Source organism: Xyrauchen texanus, chromosome 18 (genome assembly GCF_025860055.1).
Source record: "Xyrauchen texanus isolate HMW12.3.18 chromosome 18, RBS_HiC_50CHRs, whole genome shotgun sequence".
Lineage (NCBI taxonomy): Eukaryota > Metazoa > Chordata > Actinopteri > Cypriniformes > Catostomidae > Xyrauchen > Xyrauchen texanus.
The window spans coordinates 29,708,280-29,735,591 of NC_068293.1; the positions used below are offsets into that span (position 1 = coordinate 29,708,280).

At 40.7% G+C, this 27,312-nt stretch overlaps 1 protein-coding gene across 1 annotated transcript in view; it reads right to left on the reverse strand.

Annotated features, from left to right (window-relative positions):
* LOC127658598 (fibroblast growth factor 14) overlaps window positions 1–26,745 on the reverse strand; it is a 185,674-nt gene extending 158,929 nt beyond the window's left edge. The window contains exon 1 of the mRNA XM_052147973.1: window positions 26,002–26,745. Coding sequence (XP_052003933.1) covers window positions 26,002–26,203 — 202 coding nt within the window. The 5' untranslated portion in view covers window positions 26,204–26,745. The remainder of the gene's footprint in view (window positions 1–26,001) is intronic.
* Between the last annotated feature and the right edge of the window lie 567 nt (window positions 26,746–27,312).

Here is a 27,312-nt window from a genome sequence, read left to right on the forward strand (position 1 = left end):
TGGCGTGCCTATAGGGTATTTTAAATAGCTTATCCAGCAAGTATCTTTAATTTTCCTCTTGAAACGTATGACTGGTAAAATAGATTAGACATTTTTTTGAATCTGTAGGTGTAAAAGGCACCTAAACCTATTGCTAAAAAAACAAATTGTCCACCAAGTCAGTGAAGATATTTTAACCTGAACCAAAAAAAGCATCCCAGGAACCTTCTGTGTAAAAGTTAAATACATCTAGTTACCAGTCTAGTTAAAAGATTTATGCATTTTCTGAAGAAAATGTGAGCGGTGGTTGCCCATGCAAAACTTCCTGGCACAAGGCTGAATGGTTTCCAGGGCATTTCCAAGCAGTTGCTAAGGTGTTCTGAGAGGTTTTAAGTGGTTTCTTACTCCCCAAGACAAAAGAGCCCACTTCAAAGTCTATATGACATTCTTGTACCGAAATATGGCTAAACTGCAATTCATGAGATTTATAAAAATGTTTTGCTCATTTTATCATCTGCCAGTTGAAATTATTCCAACTGCTTGAATAAGTCCAATTGCTTAAAAAATAATAGCTCAGTTCACACAATTTGAGGTATCATCCTTGTTCAAAGCACAAATGGTGCGGGACCAGTTAAACACCAAAGTTTAATACTTATGGTATATAGCACCCTAAGCATGAGCAATAAAAACAGTGATGCTTGCTTTAGCAATCACTAATAATTAATTAATCTTAAAATACTAAACTTTAAAAAAGTGCTGCCTCTAACCTGTGTAAAAGGACAAAGAAATGTGATGCTATTTTTTGGTGTAATAAGAGCTGCTGTTTCAGCATTTGCTTAGTCAACCCAACAATGTCCATACTGGTAACTTTACTACTTCCAGACACCTTAATTGGGCCTTCTATAACAAATGCTGCTACTTTGGGTAAAATTATTAGTTTTGAAGTCCGCCGTCATAACAAGAGAGCAATAATGGATGCGACAACTGAGCAATGCCCACAGTCACGGGACCAGCTGGCATTCTGTGTATAAATTAAATCACTGAATTACAGTAATAATAGTGGATATCTTACAGAAGTAATTTATTAGCCTCTATAGTCATTTCACAAATGAATGGTTCCTTACTTTTACATTACCTAGGGCAACAGTACAGTACAAGTTTTTGTTTACTGGAAACCAATAGTGCAGTAATCTGAAGACATGGGCATACTGTGAATTTATGTGGTTATCAGTTTTGTATTTTCAATTGTTGTCTTGTTAACTTGTTTACCTAGTCTGTGTATTTATAGCCCTCGTGTTCTCTAGTCCTGTGTCGGGTATTGTTGTTGTAATGTCAGTTCATGGTTTGTTCCTGTTTATGGTTACTTAATCTGTTACATCTAATCACAGTCAAGTCATAGTTCATGTTTGTGTTTTGTATTATTGTTTTGCAATGTTCAATTTTCCTGGACTCACATTTTGGATTTATTGCACTTTCTAAAATAAAACTGCACTTGGGTTCTCACTTCATCATCATCTCGTCCCGGTCCGATCCTGTCTTCAGCCTGTCCTGTCCTACCTTGTCCGAATGTTACAACTACTGCTGGAAACTCTCCATGCCCAATGGAATGTTTTATTGCTCAGAAGTTCCTCTTTCATAGCTCAGGAGTCTTTGTGGAGTTCTCAGTTATGCAGTATTTATGTATCAACTTTGTCTTAGATGTTTCGGTAAAATACATTTTGACACAAATTAGACAATTGTTGACATACAGTAAGAGTATGGATATACAATTCATTTTGCTGGCAAAGCTCAAACAATTTGGTCTTAAAAGAATTTAATGATAAATGTTTGTTCATATTGATATATTTGACCTCTGATTGCAGACAATGATATCTTTGCCAATCTGAAAACCGTTTTAGATACAATAAAGATCTCTTCAAACTCAAGAGGAGACACGTGAGATTACTAAGGTTTTTCTCTAGACAAATAGGAGACTTAAGCAAATGTCTCCATTTGCTCTCAATTTCATCTCATTGCTCATCTCATGAAGGTACATTAAAGATATTTGGTAACACTGTAGTTTAGGGATCAGAAATTTGACAGTAATTTATAACTACTTACACTTGTAAGTGAATCATTATGGACTTGGTTGGCATTATAAAGTATTTATTAAGCCTTTACTGGCTGATTTCTTATTTTTAGGTTAGGTTAAGGGGTCGGTGTTGGGTGTTCATGCGACTCTTAATAAACACAATAAACATGCTGCTGTAATGCCCCTATACTGTATGGTATTTAAACTAAGCAACAAAGTCTATGCCTTCTATATTTATTGTATACTTATAAGTTGCACATTCACATAGTGTAATGAGAACCTATGTAAGTATTTTGCACCTTACTATCTATTGGTATCTGTTGGGTTTACCTAATAAGTTAACTGTTAGAAAAAATAAAACAATATAAATAGGCTATTAGGCAAAGGTAAGAAATCCCTAATAAATTCCAAAAAGTTCGTAACTAGTCCCTTACAAGTCCAATTAGTAGTCATTTATTACTGTCTAATATCTGATCCCTAAACTAAAGTGTTACCAGATATTTCATGCATGTTTTTTTTCACCTATCAGTGACATTTCCAATTTAACACATTTAAAATGATCAGTACTCTGAGCTATGAAGACATTAGTGAGAACATTTTCACTGTTTGGTTCACTGATCCGGAACTTTGAACAAAGCCCCCTCCGTCTCCTTTTTGTGTCATTCTTTTATCTATTAGAGGACTCTTTCTCTCTCAAACATTGACCCATCTCTGACATAACACATCTCTGTCTCTCTCTGACTCTCTCCTTCTTTCTGATAGTATAGCACATCCGTAACACTTTGAGATACAGAATGTGACATGCTACAGGCTCAGAGCTAAATGGACAAAGAGAGAGTTCGCCAAAAATGGCATCATGTACTCACCCCCATGTTAATTGTTCAAACTATTCCATGGAAAACAAAAGGATATATTTAGATTGTTCAAGCTGATCTTTTCCATTCAACAAAAGCAGAGAGTAACTGATGAGGTCAATATATATATATATATATTGGAAATAAACAGCACACAGAAAATCATACAGGTTTTGTACCATTCTCCTTTTTGGATGAACTATCTTTTTCCTCTCCTACTCTTTGTCTTTTTCTCTCTGTTCCTAAAATGAATGATGAATCATGTAGCAGCTGCTAAGCCTACTCATGGAAGACATTAAAACAATTTCTAAATCAAAGCTCCCCTGTGGGAAAGCCAGTCAACACAACAGGTTAAATGCTAGTGCGAGAGGATGTCAAAGATGATAATTTCTCAGTATTGAAAGCGCCAACCGAAGAGCCCTTGAGAAAGTTTTAAAAATGTTTTAGCTGTACCATACAACACTTTTACCTGCTTGAGAAGAAGCCCCCCCAAGAGGCTGGTATAATATCTCATTAACTGCTGCTACTGTATTTGATTTAAAATAATATACTGTCACAGATTTGACAGCAAAGGTGAAACGTTATAAAATGTATTCAAATGTTATGAATAAATTTAAATGTGCATAAATTTCTCTGCAGGTACGTAAGAAAAGTAAGAAAGACATGGATGAATTCATAATAGAGTGGAGTACTGAGGAAACAGTGCTGTCCGGAAGCCAAAAACAAAGTGAATCGCAGCATAAATTAATGGGACAGTAAAAGCCACACATTTTTCAAACAAACTCAGCAGCTTTCTAAAGCAGGTGTGAGAGAAGAAAAGATATTAGATCTGTTGCACTATCCTGTAGTTTAATCTCTACTGTTCATGCTGAAGTCAGCATGAAATCCAAATTCATTCAATTAACTTTCTTAAAGGTGCACTGAGAATTTTTGCTATTTGCTAAACTTTTAAACAGAAATAATATGCAGTATATATATATATATATATATATATATATATATATATATATATATATATATAGCGAGCATACCAGCGTTCGCAGCTCAAGCTCCCGCCGAAATTAGCATAGCCAGGCTATATAATGGGCACCCCATCATCACGAGTTCCTTTAGATTTAATCTCCTTCAGCGAAGACCTCCTCTTCGCTGGATCCTCCAGATTGTTGGAGTCTTTACGCCCGCCGTTAACAAGCCTACAGCAGGACTGCTAAGAGGGCGCCGGCGCCTTCAGCCGCCTTGAAGCCTTCTGCTACGCCATCCGGCGCGCATCACTATATCCTTTTTACTAAGCTACTTTGCAAGTGTTTGCCTTTGCAACACTTTTTGTATTTAGTAAAAGATCAAATTCAAGGCGTTGTTCCAAATGCCTTCGACCTGCGCCTCATGCAGAGGCCTTCTTCCTGACAGGGACCGTCACATTATCTGCACTCGCTGCCTGGGACCTGACCACGCAGAAGCTGCTTTCACTCGAGGCGGATGCCCCGAATGTGACTCCCTGGGCCTCAACGAGCAGCGCTCGCCGCCGCCGCCGCATGAGCGAGCCTGCTACCACCGTGCTGCCGTCCCTCTGTTCGAGCCGCGCAAGAAAAAGTGCCGCTCACGGAGGCCGCCAGAGCACGCGGACTTCAGTGACGTCACGCCGGGCCAGTCCCGCGTGCTTCACCACCACCCGAGAACTCCCGCCGCCAGTCCAATTCACGCAGACGGACCAGCACCCCTCCAACAGAGCGGTGGGTCTCATCTCGTTCGGGCGCCAGGGGCGGCGGTGAAAAAGATGACAGCCTTTCCAATTGGCGCTGCATCCAACGACTGGCGGGCTCGGCCTTCGACCCAGCGCCGTCGACATTAGCGGACACGAGCACGGGCACCAGCACGGTAAGAGAGTTACGCTGAGCAGCTTCACTGCAGCGAGCAAAGCGTGTAAAACATTACCCAGTCCCCTTACAGGCGGCTGGAAATATCTGTACAGCAGTCAATGGGCCAGTCACAGAACTTCGCTCACCTGCAATCAAACGCCGTTTTCACGGCAACACACAGAAATCACAAAAAGAGTCATTTTCTGCCTGTGTCACTAAGGGGTCACGTGTCCACACTAAAGTGCGCACTCCCACATATCAATACTGTCCAAACAGTGCCGAATACTCTCCCAGCTCGAGCTGGACGCCCCATAAATGTAGATTGTGTGCCTATTGTCATGTATGCACCACTACACACAAGCACTGTTCCCACAGTTATAAACACTTCCCCAGTAAAAGCGGGAAATACTATAAATGTAGCGCGCGTGCCTGCTGCCCTGCATGCACCCCTACACACAAACACTGTATGCATGACCAAAAACAGGCTTTATGTAAGTGGCGCGCGTGCCTACTACAGTATATGCACCCCCACCCATAAGCGCTGCCCATACAGTTTCAAACAATTCTCTGGCTCATGTCGCGAGCATCACAGATGTGACGCTGAGCCAGAAACTCCCGCTAAGAGCGGGAAGCTTTATGAAAGTGGCGCACGTGCCTATTACAATGTATGCACCCCCACCTGTAAACAATGTCTATACAGTTTCAAACATTTCCGGCTGCGAGCATTACAGAGATAGCGCGCGTGCCTGTAATCTCACACGCACCCTGCACTCGGCACTCAACACAGCTGCTCAGCGGCGCCAGCGCCTCTGAGAGCTATAAGCTCAGTGTTAGCACATTTTCTGCCTGTGTTACTAAGGGGTCACGTGTCCACACTAAAGTCGCATTCCCGCAGTTACAAACACTGTATGCATGGCCAAAAACACCCGCCGTGAGCGGAGGCTTCATGAAAGTGGCGGCGTGCCTACTACAGTAGATGCACCCCACCCATAAGAGCTGCACATACAGTTTCAAACAGTTCTGTCTCATGCGCTAAGCATCACAGATGCGACGCACGAGCTAAAAACTCCCGCTAAGAGCGGGAAGCTTTATGAAAGTGGCGCGTGCCTATTACAATGTATGCACCCCCACCTGTAAACACTGTCTATACAGTTTCAAACATTTATCCAGCTCACGATGCGAGCATTACGGAGATAGCGTGCGTGCCTGTAAGCTCACACGCACCCCTGCACTCGGCACTCAACACGGCTGCTCAGCGCGCACCTGCGCCTCTGGGAGCTGTAAACTCAGTGTTAGCACAAGGCAATTTGCCGGTGGGGCCCATACGTCACTGTGACACGCCCCCAGCCAACATTCAGCCCATATCTGTGCGAGCAAAAGCCTGGGAAAAAATCCCCAATATGCCAAAATGGGTTTTGAACATAATAAAACACAGTTACTCACTTCAATTCGCTCGCAGACCACCCCGCTTTTCAGCGGTGGTCGAGACGAAAGTGAGGAAAGATGTGTCACATGTTCTACGCACCGAGGTGCTCAAACTGATAGAGAAGGGCGCTATAGAAACTGTTCCTCCCTCTATGAGTGAGGTGGGTTTTTACAGCCGCTATTTTCTCGTCCCGAAAAAGGACAGTGGCCTCCGCCCCATCCTAGATCTCAGACATCTGAACAAAGCTTTAATGATTCGCTCGTTCAGAATGTTAACAACCAAACATATCCTCGCGCAAGTTCTCCCGGGATTGGTTTCTATCAGTGGATTTGAAAGACGCTTACTTTCACATTCGATAGCGCCTCATCACAGGCCTTTTCTGAGATTAAGCTTTCGAGGGACAGTCATACCAGTACACAGTACTACCATTCGGCCTATCATTGGCCCCCGTACATTCACGAAATGTATGGATGCGGCACTTTCCCCTGAGACAGCGGGAGTCGCGAATACTGAATTACCTCGACGATTGGCTAATCATAGCACAATCAGAGGGTCAGTTAACGACGCACAGATCTTGGATTATCAGCCATCTAGAATGCCTGGGTCTGAGAATCAATTTTGCAAAGAGCGTGCTATCCCCCAGCCAGAATATCTCTTTTCTGGGAATAGTGCTAGACTCAGTGCAGATGACAGCGCGCCTCTCATCAGAGCACACGCTCTCTATTCGACGCCTTGCAACATCATTCAGAATGGGCGCACACGCCCCCGTCAAACGATTTCAAAGAATGTTCGGTCTCATGGCCTCGGCATCAGCGGTACTCCAGCTAGGATTGTTGCACATGCGTCCTCTCCAGCACTGGCTCAAGAGCCGTGTCCCCACTCACGTGTGGCGCTCGGGCCACTTTTTGATCAGAGCGAATCACGGCTGTATAAAAGCCCTGACGCCCTGGAAAGCCGTCAACTGGTATCAAACCGGCGTGAGTCTGGGCGTAAATACGCGGAGAAAAATGATCACGACAGATGCCTCCAAAATAGGATGGGGGCCCTTTACGAGGGCAGGCCTGTATCCGGCTTTTGGTCAAACCGGAAAAGCGCCTACATATAAACTGTCAGGAAATGAAAGCGGTGCGCCTTGGCTCTCAGAGCCCTGCTTCCGTACCTGAAAAGCGAACACGTCCTGGTCGAGCGGACAACATGGCCGGTAGTTTTGTATATAAATCGCCAGGGTGGACTCAGGTCGAGCTCCCTGCACTCTATGGCCAGGGAGCTCATCTTATGGTCACAACACCACCTGCGCTCACTGAGAGCAGCGCATGTGCCAGAGCCCTGAACCAGGGAGCAGACATGCTGTCCAGAGACAAGGTTCTCCCAGGAGAATGGTCTCTCCACCCCTGACGGTTCAGTGGTTATGGCAAAACTTTGGCGAGGCAGAGGTCGACCTCTTAGCCTCCAGGGAAAGCGCGCAATGCCCCCTTTTCTTCTCAAAGAGCACGGAGCGCTTCGCCCAAGTCTGGCCGAGCCGCCCCTTGTATGCTTTTCCCCGATCACGATGCTACCTCAGGTCATCAGTCGGATCAGGGAAGTGAGATGTGCAGTGCTCCTGGTAGCCCCACTCTGGAACAACCAAGCGTGGTTTCCAGAACTGATGCAGATGATGCAATCTGCCCCATGGCCGATTCCGTTGAGGCTAGACCTCCTCAGGCAGGCCAGCGGGATGATTCTTCATCCCGCCCGATCTGTGGGCCCTCCATGCATGGCCCCTCAGCGGGTTCCGAGAACCTCCCCAGTGGAGTTTTGAGAACCATCACTGAGCGCTGAGCACCCTCTACAGGCTTATATGCCCAAAAGTGGAAAGTGTTCAGTGACTGGTGTGATACCAAGAGCTTGAACCCCAAATGCGTGCGAGATACCAAGTGTACTCGCCTTTTGCAAGAGCTGCTGGAGGCGGGCGCACACCCTCCACGCTCAAAGTATATGTGGCTGCCATAGTGGCGTCACACAATCCTGATAAAGGGCGTTCATTAGGGAAAAACGACCTAATCATTCATTTCCTAAGAGGCGTAGGAGGATGAACCCTCCTCGCCCCCCTCGGTGCCGATCTGGGACCTGGCCACGGTCCTGGATGCACTCAAGAGTGCCCGTTCGAACCTCTCCGAACCGTGCACCTTAAACAGCTCTCGCTCAAAACTGCGCTCTTGCTGGCTTCGCCTCAGTCAAGAGAGTGGGCGACCTGCACGCTGTCATCAAGCTGCTTGCCTGGAATTTGGACCTAACAACTGCAGAGTTGTCCTTAGGCCAAAGCACGGGTATATTCCTAAAGTGCTCTCCACACCCTTCAGAGCACAGGTGATATCTCTGGCAGCACTATCGTCCCCAGCAGACGAAAGCGACACTAATTTACTCTGCCCGGTCAGGGCACTCAGAGTATATTTGGAACGTTCTGCCCTGTTCAGACAGACGGAACAATTATTCGTATGCTTTGGCGGCCGCACTAAAGGTCTCCCAGTCTCAAAGCAAAGAATATCGCGCTGGATAGTGGATGCTATAGCGCTAGCTTATGAAGCCAAGGGCCTTCAATGCCCTTTAGGCATCAGAGCTCACTCTACGAGGAGCATGGCCTCCTCGTGGGCTTGGTCGAGTGGGATACCCATTGAAGATATTTGTCTGTGGCGGGCTGGGCCTCGCCTCGACATTTATCAGGTTTTATAACCTACAGGTCCCCTCATTGCATTCCAACATTCTATCAGCCTGACTGTAGAATGGACTGGAGTATGTATATGCTGAGCATTATCTCCTCCCTTATAAGGTCCGTCTCTGACCGACTTAGAGGATTTTTTATGCATATCAGTACATAGAAAAATGCATTCCAACATTCTATCAGCCTGACTGTAGAATGGACTGGAGTATGTATATGCTGAGCATTATCTCCTCCCTTATAAGGTCCGTCTCTGACTGACTTAGAGGATTTTTTATGCATATCAGTACATAGAAAACTCAGTACATAAGATATGTGCTTGTGTTTGTACTATGAGCGCCCACCATGGACCACCTCGGAAGGGCTCTATACTATCCCATTATGTAGCTTCGCCGTTGGCCGGCTCGTGGAATAATCACTTTGCTTTAAGGCTCAGGCATCTGCCTCTGGCTTTATAGAGCGAAGTCAGCACGCCTGGCGTTTTACATGGTGTTCCCATAGCGTAAGCTACTTACGCTAATAGGAGAGACCTCTCGATAGAGAACGACTCGGTTACTAACATAACCTCGGTTCCCTGAGAGGAGGAGCGAGTATTGCGTAAGATGCCGATGCTTGTGCTTGGTCAGTTCAGCTTCAGTCGATTGAACCTAAAGGAACTTCGTATGACGGGGTGCCCATTATATAGCCTGGCTATGCTAATTACGGCGGGCTCTGGCCGCTGAACGCGGTAGCGCACCCATTGGTCGCGAGTTCAGAGTCGCCCCGTCATTGGTTCGAGCAGTTGCCGCAGCACAGCCAACGACCGAGCTGCCTCGCTCATTACTGTCTGCTGTGCAGCTGCAATGCGTTTTACATAAAGACTTCAATATTTCTCGAGAAACGGAGTTTTCCCATAGCGTAAGCTACTTACGCAATACTCGTTCCCTCCTCTCAGGGAACCGAGGTTACGTTAGTAACCGAGTCGTTTTCTTTACAGTGCAAACCTATTTAAAACCAGTTCTGAATCAACACAAATTAGACAACAAAATCCCAGGCAACTTTACAGAAACAAATGCCCATCCATTGTATGTCTTTTTACATAACTCCTCAATATATAACATCTAAAGAAGACAAAGACAGCGTGAGTCAAGATCACTCTATTCAATCTGATTTCAAAAGGCAGCTCTGAAGTTCAGTTTCTGTAGTCAACGGATCCCAACTCTGTTGCAACCCCACCTCACAAAGAGTCAAGAATATTTCGATGGTGAGAAAAAAATGAGGCTTTTCACACATCATGACCGAGATAGATGGAGGTGTAATGACATCTTGTGTTTGTTAAACGGGCATTACGCAGAAAGGTTTCAGTCTGACTTCCCTTTCAACATGTGCCATAACCTTGGGAGTGATTGCACGAACATTCACATGTTTTTACCAATATCTAAACACATACTGTAATTATTTCCAATTATATGGAAATTGCTTGGGGGAACAGCGTGAAAACTCTGGTTTTCAAAGATCTTCAAAGCCATTTTTAACCATTCTGTGTGTGATATTACATCCAAACACCTATGTGTGATTAACTTTTACCCTTAGTCATAATTATTCTGTATTACTGGGTTCTTTATGTATATCTGTATTTTATTGATAAAAACAAAATCATCAGTCATAAAGTTAGCACTTTAGCAGTCTGTTTGAGCAGTCTGTATATTCCAAATTACTCAGCAGCAATGATAACAGGTAAAACTGGTACATATATTTAACTAGAGTAAACATCATGTAAGACTTTGTAAGATTTTATGTGAAGGATTAGCTAAAACCAAGCAACGACAATGGTAAAGTACTGAGCAAATTAAATCAACATCGCTCTCTCTCCTCTTCCAAAGAGTGCACGAATATGTGCCAATGCAATTTATCATTATTTTTTAATAAGATACTTTATGTGGAGACAGGCTCTCTACTAATGAGCGAGCGATACTGCTCCTCTGGCATGGACTACATTCAAAAGCCCTCAAAAGGGGGGCTCTTGGGCTCTTTCACATCATGATTTTGCCAACTAGGGCATTTTCCACACCTTCATCTTTTTTAACATTGCTATCAACCAATTAGATTTTAAGGTAATGGCTGGGGTTTGAACAACATAGCAACCAATTAACTCATTACCCAAGCCCTAAGCGAAACCCTAAACCTAACCCTAAAATCTGATTGGTCATTAAGAATGTTGGTCCAGGACCAACAAAGATGTTGATCCAGAAAAATGAGGAACTTCCATCCATTACTCACCCTCACATTGTTACAAATCTACATAATCTTTTTCTTCAGTTGAACACAAAAGTAGATGTTAGGCAGAACGTTCACACTTTCTATACAATGAAGGCAAGTGGTATCCAGATACTGTCCAGCTTAAAAAATTACAAAAAAGCACCTTAAAATCATTATAAAAGTAGTAAATAGACTCATGAGCTATGTTCCAAGTCTTCAGAAGCCACACGATAGCCATACAAAAATCATTATTCACTTAAAACATTTCCCTCCTCTGCTGTTTTTCCCTCCTCTGCCAAACATCTGTTTTTGTGTTTCATGAAAGAAAGTAAATCATACAGATTTGGAGCAACATGAGGGTGCTTAAACGATGAAATGGTGAACTCGTGAAGCATTTCAAACCTTTGCTTAGCCTCTGGCATTTTAATTTACACTGCATTATTGCCATATAGTCCACAGACCTCTGGAATGCCTTATCACAGTTCCCAGCAAAGAGAGTGTGTATGAATGCTACCTGATTTATCACATTCCAATGTCAATCCAATATTAGGACGACAGACTGCATAGAGACTGTGTGAAGCTAAACAGAACTCTGCAGGAGCAGCAAACTGGCCTTTGACTGGATCAGAATGAAGCATTGGAAAAATCAGGGTGTGTGTCCAAAAAACTGGCAGCCCTGTAACCCTGCAGCACCTAAATCTGCCCTTCTCTCACCAGCACCTCTAATGAGACTCACTGATCTCACTCTCCAGGCAGGTAAGGAGGAGGTGCGGGAATGCCAGATGCAGTGAATGCATAGTCATTTAATTCCCCCTGCTAAGCCAATAAAAATGATTTTTATTAAAACAATCATAGTGATAAGATCCAAAAAAAAAACGGACCTTCCATTTTTATCGTCTGCAATGCAGCAATTAGTTTTGTCTGTCTGGCACAAGATACTGAGCCACAATATTTTATGTGAGTGCACATGATTTACACTTTGATTCAGGGTTTATTTACAACCAACCAGAGAGGAAGAGGAAAATGAAGAGAGTTCTGCTCAAATCACTCATGTCTTTGCACACAGCCCCTGGCCCTCGTGGAAGAGGAAGAGAGGGAGAGGGGGTGGCAGATTTTGTTTGCAGATTCTTAAATTTTATTCGGTGCTAGATCAGCATATCTGCTGTCGTCAGTGATATTACACTGATACATACTGCTTTTCTGGCTTTATGTTCAGCAGCTCTATAGAACAGAGAGCTTTATACCACCTCTTGAACTGTGGACATATGAATGTTAAAATTACGGTTCCAGTAAAGCTTTACAAATTTTCAGCGCCTGTCTGTTTAATCTACAAGGTAAATCCACAAACTAGTCTCATAGAATTGATAGAAAAAAAGAGTTTTACATGACACGTTCAACATTTCACCACAGGTTCCTGGTCATAATCAGCCATTGTACACTTGAATTGTGTGAAAGTGAAATGAACACTAGAGGCGTCACAACAACTGCGCGCTTTATTTACTTTCACACAAATCAAGTGTACAACGGCTGATTATGATTTTACAAACACATATTTTTTACTCTATTACTCATAAACTTTTATCCACATCACTTTTACTCTAATACATCATTTAAAAAACAATACATTTTAACACTTGTATTACAGACACACCTATATTTACACACTTATTCCAACATGATTAGCTTGTACAGTAGCTCACCTCATGGAGCGTTGGACTTGGAGCAATCAAGCCCAGCCAAACACAAAAGTTGACATGTGAGACAAAAGTGTCATAGAATTGACACAAAATACAGGGTTGCTTCAGAAAATCTGCTTTTCATGTCGCATTTCCTTTTAGAACTCTATTGGTTCTGGTTTAGGGTAAGGATGTCTGTTTTGTCTACCTCTAATTTGCTTTGAGGACACTTTCAGTTAGTTTTAGGTGTTGGTTCAGGGTAAGGATTATTTGTTAACCTCTCATTTGATTTTAGGACACAATTGGTTAGGTTCAGGTTAACGTTTTTGGTTAGGAAGGTAAGTTTTACTAATTTAAACCTCTATCTAATATTCACCTTTAAAACTTTGTCTGATTATGATACAATTTAACCCGCTTTTGGTGCCACCAAAAAAAAGGTCCTTCCTCAGGGGAGTTGGAGCCAGGGAGGTGCTGTCACGAGGAGTGTAAGATCCGAGAACCATGTCCGAGTGGGCCAGTAGGGGGCCACGAGAATGACTTGTTCCTCGTCCTCCCAGACTTGCACAGGACTTGCACAGGGCTCACTGGGGGAAATGTGTACTTGCGCAGCACGTCTGTGTCGAGGGGGGCTTCCATCAGAGAGTACAAGAGCGGGCAGTGGGTGGAATCTCGGGAGGCAAACAGGTCTACCTGTGCTATGCCGAACCGAGCCCAAATCAGCTAGACCACCTGAGGGTGGAGTCTCCACTCTCCGCTGAGCGTAAAGTGTGTAAATATAGGTGTGTCTGTAATACAAGTGTGTGGTCCGCTGTGGTGTTTAGGTTACCTGGGATATGAGTGGCGTGCAGCGACTCTCCAAGGTCTGTCCAAGGGCTGAATAAGTGATGCAGGAAGGGGTGAGTGTCATACGGTATGTGCCGTGGCGCCATGCCCATCTTGGGACTCGTGTCTGAAGCCAGTGCTGAACCGGTCTCTTATGCATTAACCCGAGTGGCGCGACCATCGCTGAGGATGCCATATGCCCAGTTAGCCTCTGAAATTGTTTCAGTGGAACCACTGTGCCTGGTCTGAACGTACTGAGGCAGTTCAGCACCGACTGCTAGCACGTGCGCTCACTTGGGAGGCGCGCTGTCATTGAGACTGAGTTTAACTCCATGCCTAGAAAAGAGATGCTCTGCAACGGGGAGAGCTTGCTCTTTTCCCTGTTGACCCGAAGCCCTAAACAGCTGAGGTGCGTGAGCACCAGGTCAGAATACGGATGAATGTCAGAATAAGTTTCTGTGTCAGCATCTTGAATGGGAGTCTGTGTAAGGCCCGGTTCAGAACTAGCAGGTCCAAGATTGGCCGCAACCCACCGCGTTTCTTGGGTACGATGAAGTAAGGGCCATGGAATCCCTTCTCCATCTCAGCTGGAGGGACAGGCTCTATTTTGTCCTTGCGCATAAGGGTTGTGATCTCCGTACGCAGGGTGGAGGTGTTTTCGCCCTGCACCGAGATAAAGCGGACGGCGCTGAAACATGGTGGGCACTTGGCGAACTCAATCACTTAGCCAAGTCGGATGGTCCTGGCCAGCCACCAAGATGGGTTGGAAAGCTTAAGCTACATGTTCTCACTGCGAGAACATGACCATGGCAATGTTGCAGTCGCGGCTTTCCTTCTTCCGGGGGAAAGCCACTCTAGCACCCCCAAAGCCCCACCCCCCCCAGTCATGCCTTCAAACCACGGGTATTGGGCCTGCACCGCTGGTGCTGGAGGCGATTTCGGGAATTCAGCAGGCTGAGTACATGGAGCAAGGTAAGTGCTTCGCACCTCCTCTCAGCACAACCACCTTTTTTTGTGAAAGAACATTTAACTTCCCAATTTTTTGGTGCCATTCTTCTGTCCCAATGTCCCTTCTTTCATTGTCTTTCTCTCTGGCAGTCTTTTCCTCATTCTTTCTGTTGTCTCTTCTTTGTTTGAAAACATCAATATTACCAAATATATTCAATTAGCGCAAGGGCAGATGAGTAAACACTAACAGTACTCTTAATAATAGTAATTATCTATGAGCCTACAATAGTATCATTAGCAATTAACACGAGGAAAAAAATGCCATGGGAGAGTACTATACAAAGTGTTTACTTGAGACTGCAGACAGAATTGCAGACTCATAATTTCAGCAGCCAATAATGGCGAGGAATAGTAACTTCCTAAAGGTCAGCATAAAATGTTGACAAAGCTTTTGAAGTGTAAATGGGAGGCTACAAAGCGCAGGGGAAGCCAGCGATGATAGATGAATACGAAACTTAAAGACTAATGCAATTTTTCTTAACCAAAACCGTTTCATAGCTTAGAACCTGCACTGCAAAAAAGCAGACATACTCTGCGTGAGTGCAGTGTGTTACAATACTGTCAGCTGCACTGCAGCAAAAATTACACAGCTCCACTAGCTCAGAGCCTTGATGGAAAAAAGAGAGTGAGAGAGAAAGAGACTCTTCTACTCTCTCAAACACACAGTCAAGCTGAGAGACAACTGTTCTGATTTCACAGTTATTCAGATTGTTTGCTATCCAAACAGTACAACAGTTGCCCTCACGCTAAGCTGGCCAGCTATCATAAGTTACACAAGCACAAGCTACAGGCTAGGCTAGCACTAAAATACAGTACTTTAAAGCTGAGATGTGTAATGTCTGCGGCACTAGCATCACCAAACGTAATAACAACCATAAACGCAGTTTTCAAACAGCTTTCCAATATGTCATTTGTCTGACATGGGTCAAACAAACAGTTTTGCCCCAAACTCGCACCATTAGATGCGGTACTGCATTCACACTCTCACGGTGAAATCCTCAGGATTCGTACAACTTTTCTAAATTTGGCAAATTCGTATGATATCGTGTGACTGCGCTCTTTTCAATTCCTACGACTTTCACTACAGCCAATGACGTGGCTGGACACTGTTTCCATCTGATACGCAACAATTACTTGCTTCTGTCACATAAAACAGCTTCCTACCATGTTTACACACTCTACTGATTGGTTAAGTATAGATAACAGGTTTGGGTAATGGCAAAATATTAATAAGTATGTCCTTAACGCCTCATGCGCGGAACTCAGGATTACTTCCACATTAGACATCCAGGAATTTGCACATGATGAAGTTGTACGAGTTTATGCGAACAACATCGCGCAAGACCATACGAAAAAGCCAACTCGTGAATTATGTACGATTCTTCATGAGATCGGGTTGGTAATACTGTGTCTGGTTGTACGGGAAACTCAAACAAACAGAGCAATGTTCCAACCAGGCCTCATGACAAGTCATCTCAATAAAGTAGTATGGGATGGCGAAACTGTAAGAAATCGAGTTGCTTGTACAAAAACATACAACTTTTACTCCCCAAACAATGTTAATACAATTTTCCCTAAGTTTAACCCCCAATGTAAACCTAAACCTAACCATAAATTCAAAGAACCTAAACCAAACATTAAACCTTACCATGATTTTAATAGGAAAATAGCTATTGTGTGCCACGGAAGAAAGAGAAATACTGGGGTTTGGAACACGACAAGGGAAGTGTATTACAGGTATTGACATACATCAGTCATTTGTATTTGTATATAAAAATAAAATTAGCAACCAAATTAGTTCCCTGACAATTTCTTTCTTAAAATAAAGTGTTGGATAGGAGGCTAGCTAAAATGTATGTTTTCTGTATTATCGATTTGAAGTTCTGTTTGTTGATTTTTTGATCTCTACGTGGGAATAAAAGTAACTTTTTGTACAAAGCAATTTGTACTACAGTATATCATATTATTTACCCATCTCGTACAAATTATTGCAAGATTTATAAGACTACATTAAGTGTACTGATAATTTCACAGAGCCATTGTATTTACACTTTCAGTGGGAAATCAACCTACAAACGGTTTACTCAGTGTCTCTGTATATTAGGCTGGGATAGGAAAAATTACACATCAGCTTTAAATAGCATTCATAAGAGCTGGGAATTTATAAAGAATTTTCGGATTCGTTTCAATTCCAATTAGATTTAATTGTGCTTATGAAAGAAATTCGCTCTCAGCTAATGCTGCAGTGTAAATTATACTGGGGACTTTCTAACTACACTGTAAAAAAAAATATGAATTTTTACAGAGAAAATACAGTATAATTTATAAGTTATGAGTTAAATTCCCTTAAAATACATTTATTCACACCAAATATAAATTGTCTCAATTACTTAAATTATTATGTTACTGAAAAAACAGGCTTTCTCCTATAAATGAAGGTAAATGTCATGATTTTCAAGATATTAAATATATCCATAAAAATATTTCTTCCAGTGTCTTCCATTTTTATAGAAAAAAATTATAATTTAACATTTTAATAAAAGTGTTAAATTCCCCTGAAAAACAATATTCACAACAAATGTAAACATTTTCTGCAAATATTGCTCATTGAAATAAACAGATTTTACTTATAAAGTTATGTTTTGAACTTTACATAATTTGATGCTATTTACGAGACAAGATCTTGAGTTTATGCTGTATTCATAATAATGAGTGTTAAAATTAATCTGAAGTTTAGAAAATTTCAAAATATAAAAGGCTGGGATTGGAGAAATTACACATCAGCTTTAAATAACATTCAGTAGGGCTGGGTGTTGATAAAGAAATTCCAGATTTGATTCGATTCGGATTCATAAGTATTCGATTCAATTCAGTTTTGATTTCGATTTGATTTGATATCGATTAATTTGGGTATATTTTAGTTATAATGTCCATTATGCTTAAATATAAAATAAATTGATTATATGTGTTACTGAAAAAAAACATGCATTCTCCTTTAAATTAAGGTAAATGTCATGATTTTCTAATATTAAATTTTTATTTTAACCTGAGATGTCTGTAAAAATATGTCAGTTATGTTGGTACAATATATGTTCTGTTGTAATAAAATGTATTCTAATAGAAGAAATACAGTATAATTTAACACATTTGGTTTACATGCATCATTTGTACTATTGATTTGTGCTGAAAACCAGCACTGTCTCTTTAAGAGCGCACATTAATGAGAGCAGAGTAAAATGGCTTCTTAACAGCATCCATATGCGTGATTAGAATTATGCATTTATTTTTACTGTTTTTGATTAATTTTGTGTGTAAAGCACAGAATGGATATTAAAAGAGACATTATTCAATGATTGTGTGGATCTTGACTTTGGATACACATTACAGGGGAACTTTTACTCTCAACATGTAGTGATACTGTGCTGATCTTTCTCTCCACTGCTGAGTGCAATCTGGACATTTACCAGCAAGTGGCTAATCAAAGACATTTTTGGTCACATAGTGCAAAATTTGGTCACATGTGAGTTTTTACGCATTGCATCGGAAAATCAATGTTTTTACCCAGTATTGGCGTTTTATATTATAATCACTGCTGTCTTTATTATGAGAAAAGCGGTGTAAAGGAGCATTGGTGAGTACAACAGAAAACCCACACTGGAGCCCTACTGGTTTCAAGAGGGAAAATCTGTAAGCACTTCTGGCAGATAAAAATGTCTGGCTGGTGCAGAAGAGTTATTTTATTCCAACAGGGTGCAGCCTCCACTTCAACAAAAGGAAAAAAGAAAAATGTAAAAATCACAAAATTATATTTTTTTGTTAGTGTTGCACTGCTGTGCCAGGGTGTCTTTATTGAGTTTCCAACTGAATATTGAAAAAAACACTACAACTACTATGGCTCAATTTTTAATTTGAGATGATTAAAATTACAATGTACTATTTCCAAGTGCATGAATTTAAATCACCAAAATCGTACATCACAGTGGTTAATACTCATAAAGCACGCAAAAAAAATGTTCTGGTCATATTTAACCCCAAATCAATACAACAAATTTGAAATTATATTTTCAAATATAAAGAAACTGAAGCCTACATTTAGAATAAGTACTTTTAGGCTATATCATGTTAATGCTATATCATGGTAGTGAGTTTTCTATTGTAGTGAATTTATGTTATTGCAGTTTTAACGGTATAGCAGAATCTCTACTGTGTTGATCGTTGCTCCTTATTAACAGGATAAGTAGACATGTTTGTGATTACTGCAGTTACGGTGGCCATGATGATGATAACAGCATGCAGGCCAGAAGAATATGGCCTGAGGACCATGTGTGTATTGAGTAGCGCTGTGTTACTGCAAGCTCCATGTGCCACTAAATTACTCCATTAACATGTGACCTGGATAGACAAGACTGATGTAACAAGGACACAGGATTTTTTCAGTGAATGTGATTACCAGAAATTACATTTTAAGGGAATTATTTTCCAAACCATTAGGCATGACACTGATGCTTGCTTGAGGCATTTGATAGGCTCCAATCATTTACCATGTCAATTAAATTGTACAGGCTATGAAACTGTACAACATGTACTATTGTGTGAATAGATCTGGCTTGTATATGTATCTGAATGCTTTCCTCCAAATGCAATTTAAAAATATTGCTTCTTGAAACATCAAAAATTAAAGGGGTCGTGTTGTGTAATTTTTTTACATTATTACTTGATTATTTCATAATATTGTGGCCTGATACATTATCTTTTTCCACTGTGTCTCTTGCCCTCTGTCTGAAATGCTTGTCCACCTAATTGGTTAACATCTTTGAAGAGCAAACGCCCCTGACAGCCTGAGGTAGAACATATCTACTTTACAAAATATTAAAGGAAGATTTAGTTAAAAGGCCTTCAGTATAGAATATGATCCACTTTTACAATTGTAAACACTGCAGTATGCTGCAGATGTATTTCAGGAAGAAACTGATACATTGTTATTCTATATTTCCTTTAGACCAAAATGTTAATCAGCTTGGACATTTTTTCCTATAATTCACCCTACACTGTAACTGCTGTTAACTACATTTTAACAAGTTTTTCTTTGGTAACAGCAAATTAGATCATAAAGTGGCCATAAAGCCTTTTAGCTGCACAATAACAATGTCTAAACTTTCATCATATTGACACAGCAGAGTTCAAATTGTTGCCGTTGCCGACTTTCTTGATATCAATGATTAAAAATTCCATGAGAGACACTATACAATATTCCTACTTTCAGCTCAGTTTTAATTAGTATGTTTTGCAATATTGTGGACTTCAAATATATTACTTTAGCAGCAACAATGACTTTTTCACATGAGAACTGCATGAAGCAAATGGCACAACGGCAATTTCAGATATTACAAGACCCAGCAGGATCTTTCTTACCCATTAGTGCAAAGTGTGCAATAGAAACATTTACTAGCTAAATAGGCAATGCTGCCATGGCTATGAACAAAAGAAAAATAATTATTCAAAACAAACGAGCCAGTAGTGGGAGAAAATTGTGACAGCATGAATTAGATTAAGCCACTCTGAGTAGAACCCCAAATGGGCTTCACCAATTACACATTCTACACACTGTCTATTATGATTCCTGTTGCTACACACTTTTTCCTATATTTGCCATTTCTTTTCTACTTGTGAAGCTCTGGGTATGATTTACGGAGTTTGAGTCACACAGCCGATTCACCTGGATTATGTAATGCCAATTTTCAATCTAATCCTGACAAAAAGCAACTTGTTTTACCACTGAGGACCAATTGGGATATGCAAAGACCACATGGCTAAACCAGGTCATTCCTGACAGATCCAGCACTAGCGTTGTGTCCAACTGAATATTAGCTGTTCTTCACACCAACACATAAGGACACTCACACTAAAACAACTGTCAACTACACACAGAAACTTTAAGAGTACAAATAAACACTAAACAATAAGAGATATGAAATAGATATAGTGCAGTACACATAATATACAGTATATTAGGTTAACCCATCTTTTCATTTCTGATAAGTACAAACATTTATGAAAACACTTTCAGATTTTTACAATTCTACGTGTAGTAAATAAATCCTACTTGTTTAAAAATTCATAAATTCAAAGGCATCTCTTAGAAAACAGGATCTTCTTCACAGCAAACTCCAAATTAAGTTATCTAATAATAAATATAATTTGGCATGCCAGAAGTTTTACTACGTTCTATTTAAATAAATAAAAAAATCTGAATGAGTAACTGAATGTTGCTGTTACTTAAAAACTTAAAGCAACGTTAACTTCATTTGTATCTTTGTATTTACATTTTATCACTACCTTTTTTACTTGCCACGAATAATTAATTTAAAAGCTTGAAGCAATATTTACTTAAGAAACACTTGAAGGCTACATGTCATTGTTTTAATTTAATTTGTAAAATTATCATCCCGTATTTAAAGACAAAATTATGTGTCCTGTATCGAATCAATACAGGACGCGATTTGACCCTTATTAAGCTGGTCAGATGGCGTAACTGTGAAATCGTTCCAGATCACAAATGTAACATTGATATAAGTTGGAAAATGTTATTATGATGGGAAAGAACTGTCCGAAAATTCCACAAATGGTGGTAAGACTGTGGGGTTCTTTTCTATATAAATGTTCAATAAGGTCAAATAATGTATGAATACTGAGTCATAAAGACATATAGAGTCATATTAACTCAACGCATTTATTGCTAAAACTGTGGAGGATATGCATATTTGCATAAAGTTGACCTCTGCTCAACACTGTCATATCGCCAATGGTCGCTGTCACTCATGTTGCCTCTAATCACCAACTGTCAAACTTCTGGTTGCTTTAACTGTCTGTGTGAACATCACTTTATAGCTGAAAGACAAACTGGAAGACATCATCCATACCACTGAAGCTCTCCAGTCACTTGTCACTGGTGTACCTTTGACCTAGTCAAGAGTCCTAGATAGTGATTATTGATTATGATTACGTCTTCACCACCTTCAGCACAACTTACTGTAACTCAACAGGTAGTGAGGTAGTCTGTTGAGAGGGAAGGACAAAGGAAAAGGGAAAAAAAGTGAAAAGATTAAACTCATTCAAAAGACAAAACATAAAATATACAAAAAATACAATCCTATTATATTATATATATATATATATAGCATAAAGCGTATAGGTGTGAAAATGTTCTTGAAGACTGCTGAGGTAATTAATTAACCAGGTTTGTAAGTAATTTACTTAATTCCAGAGATTAGACCATATAATATCAGATTCTGGTATCAATTGTAAAGGAAATACAAAGTAGACGTTTTTGCAGAACCAGCCCAAGAAAAGTTTTGTAAGTGGGTTCGTAACTGGGTTGCATTTAAGTACATTGATGGAAAATCTGTTGGCAGAACAGAACATCTATAGCTGCACATCTATGCTTGACATCACCATATGGGAAGTATGTTAATTTGGATCCGGGTCAGATTGGCAGTCAGAGCGTAAAAGGATCAATTACAGTAATAAATTAAGTCTAGATTAGAAAAGTAAAGTGCTATCTATCCAGTTTCCTAAGCATTTTTAGGGTATGATTTAAGATTTGAGCCAAAACAAATATAGCAACCCAAGGTTTGAGGTGTTCAAACTGCTAAAAGTCAAACAGATTAAAATCATTTACAGTATTTACAGTTACATCAATAAGTGCAGAGGGTAAAACGAAGTGAATAACAATAATCATATAAGTTGTTGAAAACAAACACACTGTTCTAACCAGGTGGGATGCAAAAAGCTACATGATAAACTGAAAAAAAGAAGAAGAAAATAACAGCTATGACAGTAAGGGGCAAAAAGGACATTATGCCGGTAACTTCTATAGTGGTGCTAAGGCAAGCATCACTATTACTAATACTCATATTTAAGGTGTGAGATTTGAACGAACTCCAAATCCTAAGTATCTAACTTCAATATGTCACTCGTCACAAACCGTTTGCGCTACGTTCATAAATATTACCTCAAATCGTGTGGCTTGTTAAGGTCTGCTATTACTTTTGTAAGTGAACAGGCCTACAATTTTTCCCTAGCAGATCATAAAATGAACAAAACAAAAACTGTAAAGTTTGTGGGACCCGAGCTACATCGTGGCACTATAGTATAAAAAAGACATGGGGGTAGGCTCTTTTGACTTGGCCCAGTAAGCAATTATCAAACAACCACCTAGCAATTCCATAGCAATATTTCAAAGCATTTTTATTTTTACCTCACAGCATTATATCATTATATTGATATTCTAATGCCAGGGAATAATATTTTGTATTACATTTTTCACATTAAATACAAACAATACAATGAACAAACAATATAAGTCTACAACTAGACTCATTTGTAAAGATTTCCCCCCTTACAGCCTGGTAGCATGCAAGGATTGTTGAGCTACAATAAACACAGGAGGGATTTACTTCAGTGAAATTAAGCCACAACTCAAAAGCACTACATCAGAAACAAGCAATCACACATTTATTTTGTGGGTTGTAACGTGGACCAACAACAAACATGTCTGTCATTCCAAAACACATGAAACTGACAACACAAAAGGACTCTTGACCACAAGCAGATAAAAATCCCTGTTTGGATCTGTAGTACAAGCAGCTATTGGACTTGCCCATGCTCCCCTTAACAGTCTCTGTAGTTGGTACAGACTGAACTGACTCTGACAGTGTGTGTGTGTGTGTGTGTGTGTGTGTGTGTGTGTGTGTGTGTGTGTGTGTGTGTGTGTGTGTGTGTGTGTGTGTGTGTGTGTGTGTGTGTGTGTGTGAGCGTGTATTTATCACTTTGTGGGGACCAAATGTCCCCATAAGGATAGTAAAACCCGAAATGTTTGACCTTGTGGGGACATTTTGTCGGGTCCCCATGAGGAAAACAGCTTATAAATCATACTAAATTATGTTTTTGAAAATGTAAAAATGCAGAAAGTTTTCTGTGAGGGTTAGGTTTAGGGGTAGGGTTAGGTTTAGGGGATAGAATATAAAGTTTGTACAGTATAAAAACCATTATGTCTATGGAAAGTCCCCATAAAACATGGAAACACAACGTGTGTGTGTGTGTGTGTGTGTGTGTGTGTGTGTGTGTGTGTGTGTGTGTGTGTGTGTGTGTGTGTGTGTGTGTGTGTGTGTGTGTGATTTACGAGGACATTTTTAGGTTACAAACTGGTAATTACAAGGGTATTATGATATAAATGTGGTTTATTAGGACATTTCTGATGCAAAAACCTGCTGTAAAAAGTTCAAAAAGTGTCTGCGTGTGTACTCTCCTTTAATAATATTGCACCACAAGATGTTACAACAGGATCCAGCCTGCCAATTCTGTAGAGGAATGATCTAACAGTCATATGACACATGGATTCTAAAAATAAACACCGAATGAGAACAGTTACCCTAAACAGATTGTCTAAATGAAAAAAAGAGTCATTTGAGTCTCATAAAAGAACAAGAGCCAAAAATAAGCAACAAAAATTGCTACTTCTTGGGCCAAAAGTTCAGCATCCCCACTCCTGTGTCGCAGTGGAGCATGTTCTTTAATGCCATTCAGACTTGAGAACCAACCTATGTTTACCTCGGTTCTGAGGCATCAGCAAACACAAACCTTTGTGGCAATTAATTTTGCCAAGTGCAACATTTTGTCCCTGCCAGGCAAACAGTAGCCAACACAAGGCTATCAGAAAGTGCCATCTGCTGGAACAGAAGGCAGCCATGGAAACCACAAATGGAAAAAACTCTGGATAAGCACTGCCTTCTATATCTAAAAAGAGCAAGGATCATGGGAATGTTTCATATGAGAGGGTGTTACCTGATATAAATTAGACACATTTATACACTATTTTGAATACAATAGAAAACTATTCCGATGCTATAGCAAAAACCTTCTGCATATTGTATCTAAAAATATATAGCCTGTTTGCCATAGACTATAACCAGCAGGCCGCAGCAGCACTCTGCTCTCTTTATTAATGTTATGCTGCTAAGACTGTAATAGCTGTGATAAATTAATCAATAACCTCACGCTTTGCTACTTCTAATCACTGACAGAATAAAGAGAATGATGGTTTCATTGCCCTGGCCACAGAGAGACAATCACTGTTCTCTACAACTACTCTTTGGTCCTAAACTGTATTTTACTCTAGTGAGTAACTAACATAATTTTCTACCCGAAAGAGGCCTGAATTAATCTACTGTCTATAGAGATTCATCCCATAGATGTATTGATGTACTAATCAATATAGCCACTAAAATACCTATAGGATTTAATCATTTTCTGTGATGCTTGTGATGTCATAATTTAGAGATATATGTTTTAACTATTACAGGGTCTTGGTAATGTACTGTCCTTCCAGTTAAGAAGGCAACCAGTTTGCTGGCATTTTCTCAAAGTGCTAATTATGTGAGGAAGTTGGTAGAGCAACACCAAATGTATGTAAGAAGGTCCACATTAACAATGTATGTCATTGCCACTGGAACATAAAATGATACGGTATAGTATAGGCAATTAGAGACAACAGTGTGAAGAATGACAGACTGTGCATTAAAATACAACTGAGGAATGATTGTGTCATGTCAGCATGAGAAAACTGCTATGATCTACTACGCTGCAGTGCAAACGTCTCGGAAAGAATGTGCCAACATCAACTTAGGACTCCCACCCGTCCTGTTGTGCTCAGCACAGTTTTCCATTGTGTCCATAGTTGTCAACAGCTTTAATGAAATAAAAATGCGCAAGTATGCCCTGCAGTCTGCCTTGTTGTGATTTGGTTTTTTCAACCTCTATCAAACAAATGGACAGCGAAACATAATGGCTGTTGTATAAATGATGACTTGTTTGGACTGATGTAAACTGCAAGTAAATGATTTCATTTTGGAAGAACACATAGTTTATCCAGTAATAAAAAGAGACAAATGACATGAGTTGACAGTGACATTGACTGAATAATCTGTGCAGGTCTTTGTGTTGTAAATGATCATGTAAAAAGAAATGCAGCACGCCAAAGCCAAAAAGCAAGACTGGATGCTGCAGCATCCCTGAAATGAACCTAGAGGCTCGTATCACAAACATATGGCCCAAGTGTGGGGAGAAACACTGTCACACCTGTCTTTACCCATGCAAAACTGCATACCTGTGGGATTTAGTTCAAAAAGTTGATTTTTAAAGCCTTTATTTAAGCTTCTGTTCCATTAGTTAACTCTAATGTCTCTGATTGGTCTCACCACTACAGCATAAGTTATCCTCTGCTTGCCTGCATTCACTGACTTGCTGCACAAATTCGACTGCAGATCAGCACACAGAGGAGGACAAGACGTGCAGGCAAATCAACGCAATGGCTCTTACCACTTGGGTTCTTGTTCTTCTTAAGACTCTTGCCACAAAGACACTGCAGCATATGCGTTCCTTTGCTGAAAATGTTCCAAAGAAACCACATTGATTTGGGCGAGGAGCGATCCAACAGCTTAGACACCCTGATAAAAAACAGATCCCTGCGGTTGCATAATAAAAAGAACACAATGGGATGCTCAGTTTCTAACAGTATCATAGAAAAATATGTATTCCTATCCAAGCGTATTCATGCAAGTGGTAAAATATTCTCTTTAGACCTGGCAAAACACAGGTATTCTTCTTACTAATAAAGGCTGGTCGGTCATAAAAATAGATACTCTATAAATTGCACGTGCTGCAGAAGGGGTAACGTGCAGCCCGTTATAAACTAACGTGAAAGACAAGATTTTTCCGCTCCCTTTTAGTTCATCACTCAGATGAATGGTGGATGTGCACAGCATCAGAAGCCTGGAGGGGATGCATCCCATTTAAAAGCAGCGATACCTCCGAGCAAAGCGCACATTTCCAGCATCAGGTCAGTTTTTCTCAGGGAAGTCTTCCTGAAACCTGCTGTTGCTGCTGCTGCCGCTGGTCAGTAATATCCATGAGCTTTCATCAATGTCAAAGCACTGCACGATCAGACCCGAGCAGTGATGCTGATGCTGGTCTCGCGGTTGGAGTGTGGCTTGATGTGTCTGTCACCTGTGCATTATACTGATCCCGTTTCCTCCCGAGAAGTATCTCACACGTATTCCTCTTTGCCTTGGATCTGTGTTGGGTATAGACAAGGAGGAGGAGGGGTTGAATTGAAAGATTGGCTTTCCATTACGTAAAACACGTGGTTTGGGCTCAGTCATTTCACTGACGCTTTCGGCATTTCGCTGTAGAGTAACATTGGGTAGTCAGATACATTTTAGTGAATCGATTCGTTCGAACGATGCATTTTAATGAACTGGTTCATTTGAGTCATCTCAAAAGTGTTCGGCATGCGACATTTTGCGTTTCATTGTTTGCTGTTAAATTAATAGGCTCGGTTTAAACGACGTTCTGTAAATTAGGGTGTTGTACTGATTGTATGTGTTGCAGTTTTTTTTTACCCTAAAGTCTAATTTATACAATGGAAGAAGCCGTACTTTTTTCTCGTGAACGAAGAAAAATACCTTAGGCAAACGAAGCCTACTGCACGCGTCGTCGTTTTGAAATTAGTTCCCTGAGGAAAATAAATTAATAAATAAGCTCACGTCTAAACAACGCTGAGGATTAGTAGCCGAGTTCCATGAGGTCAAGAATTTCATGTGTGAGTCAAATCTTCAAACGGGCGGGAAA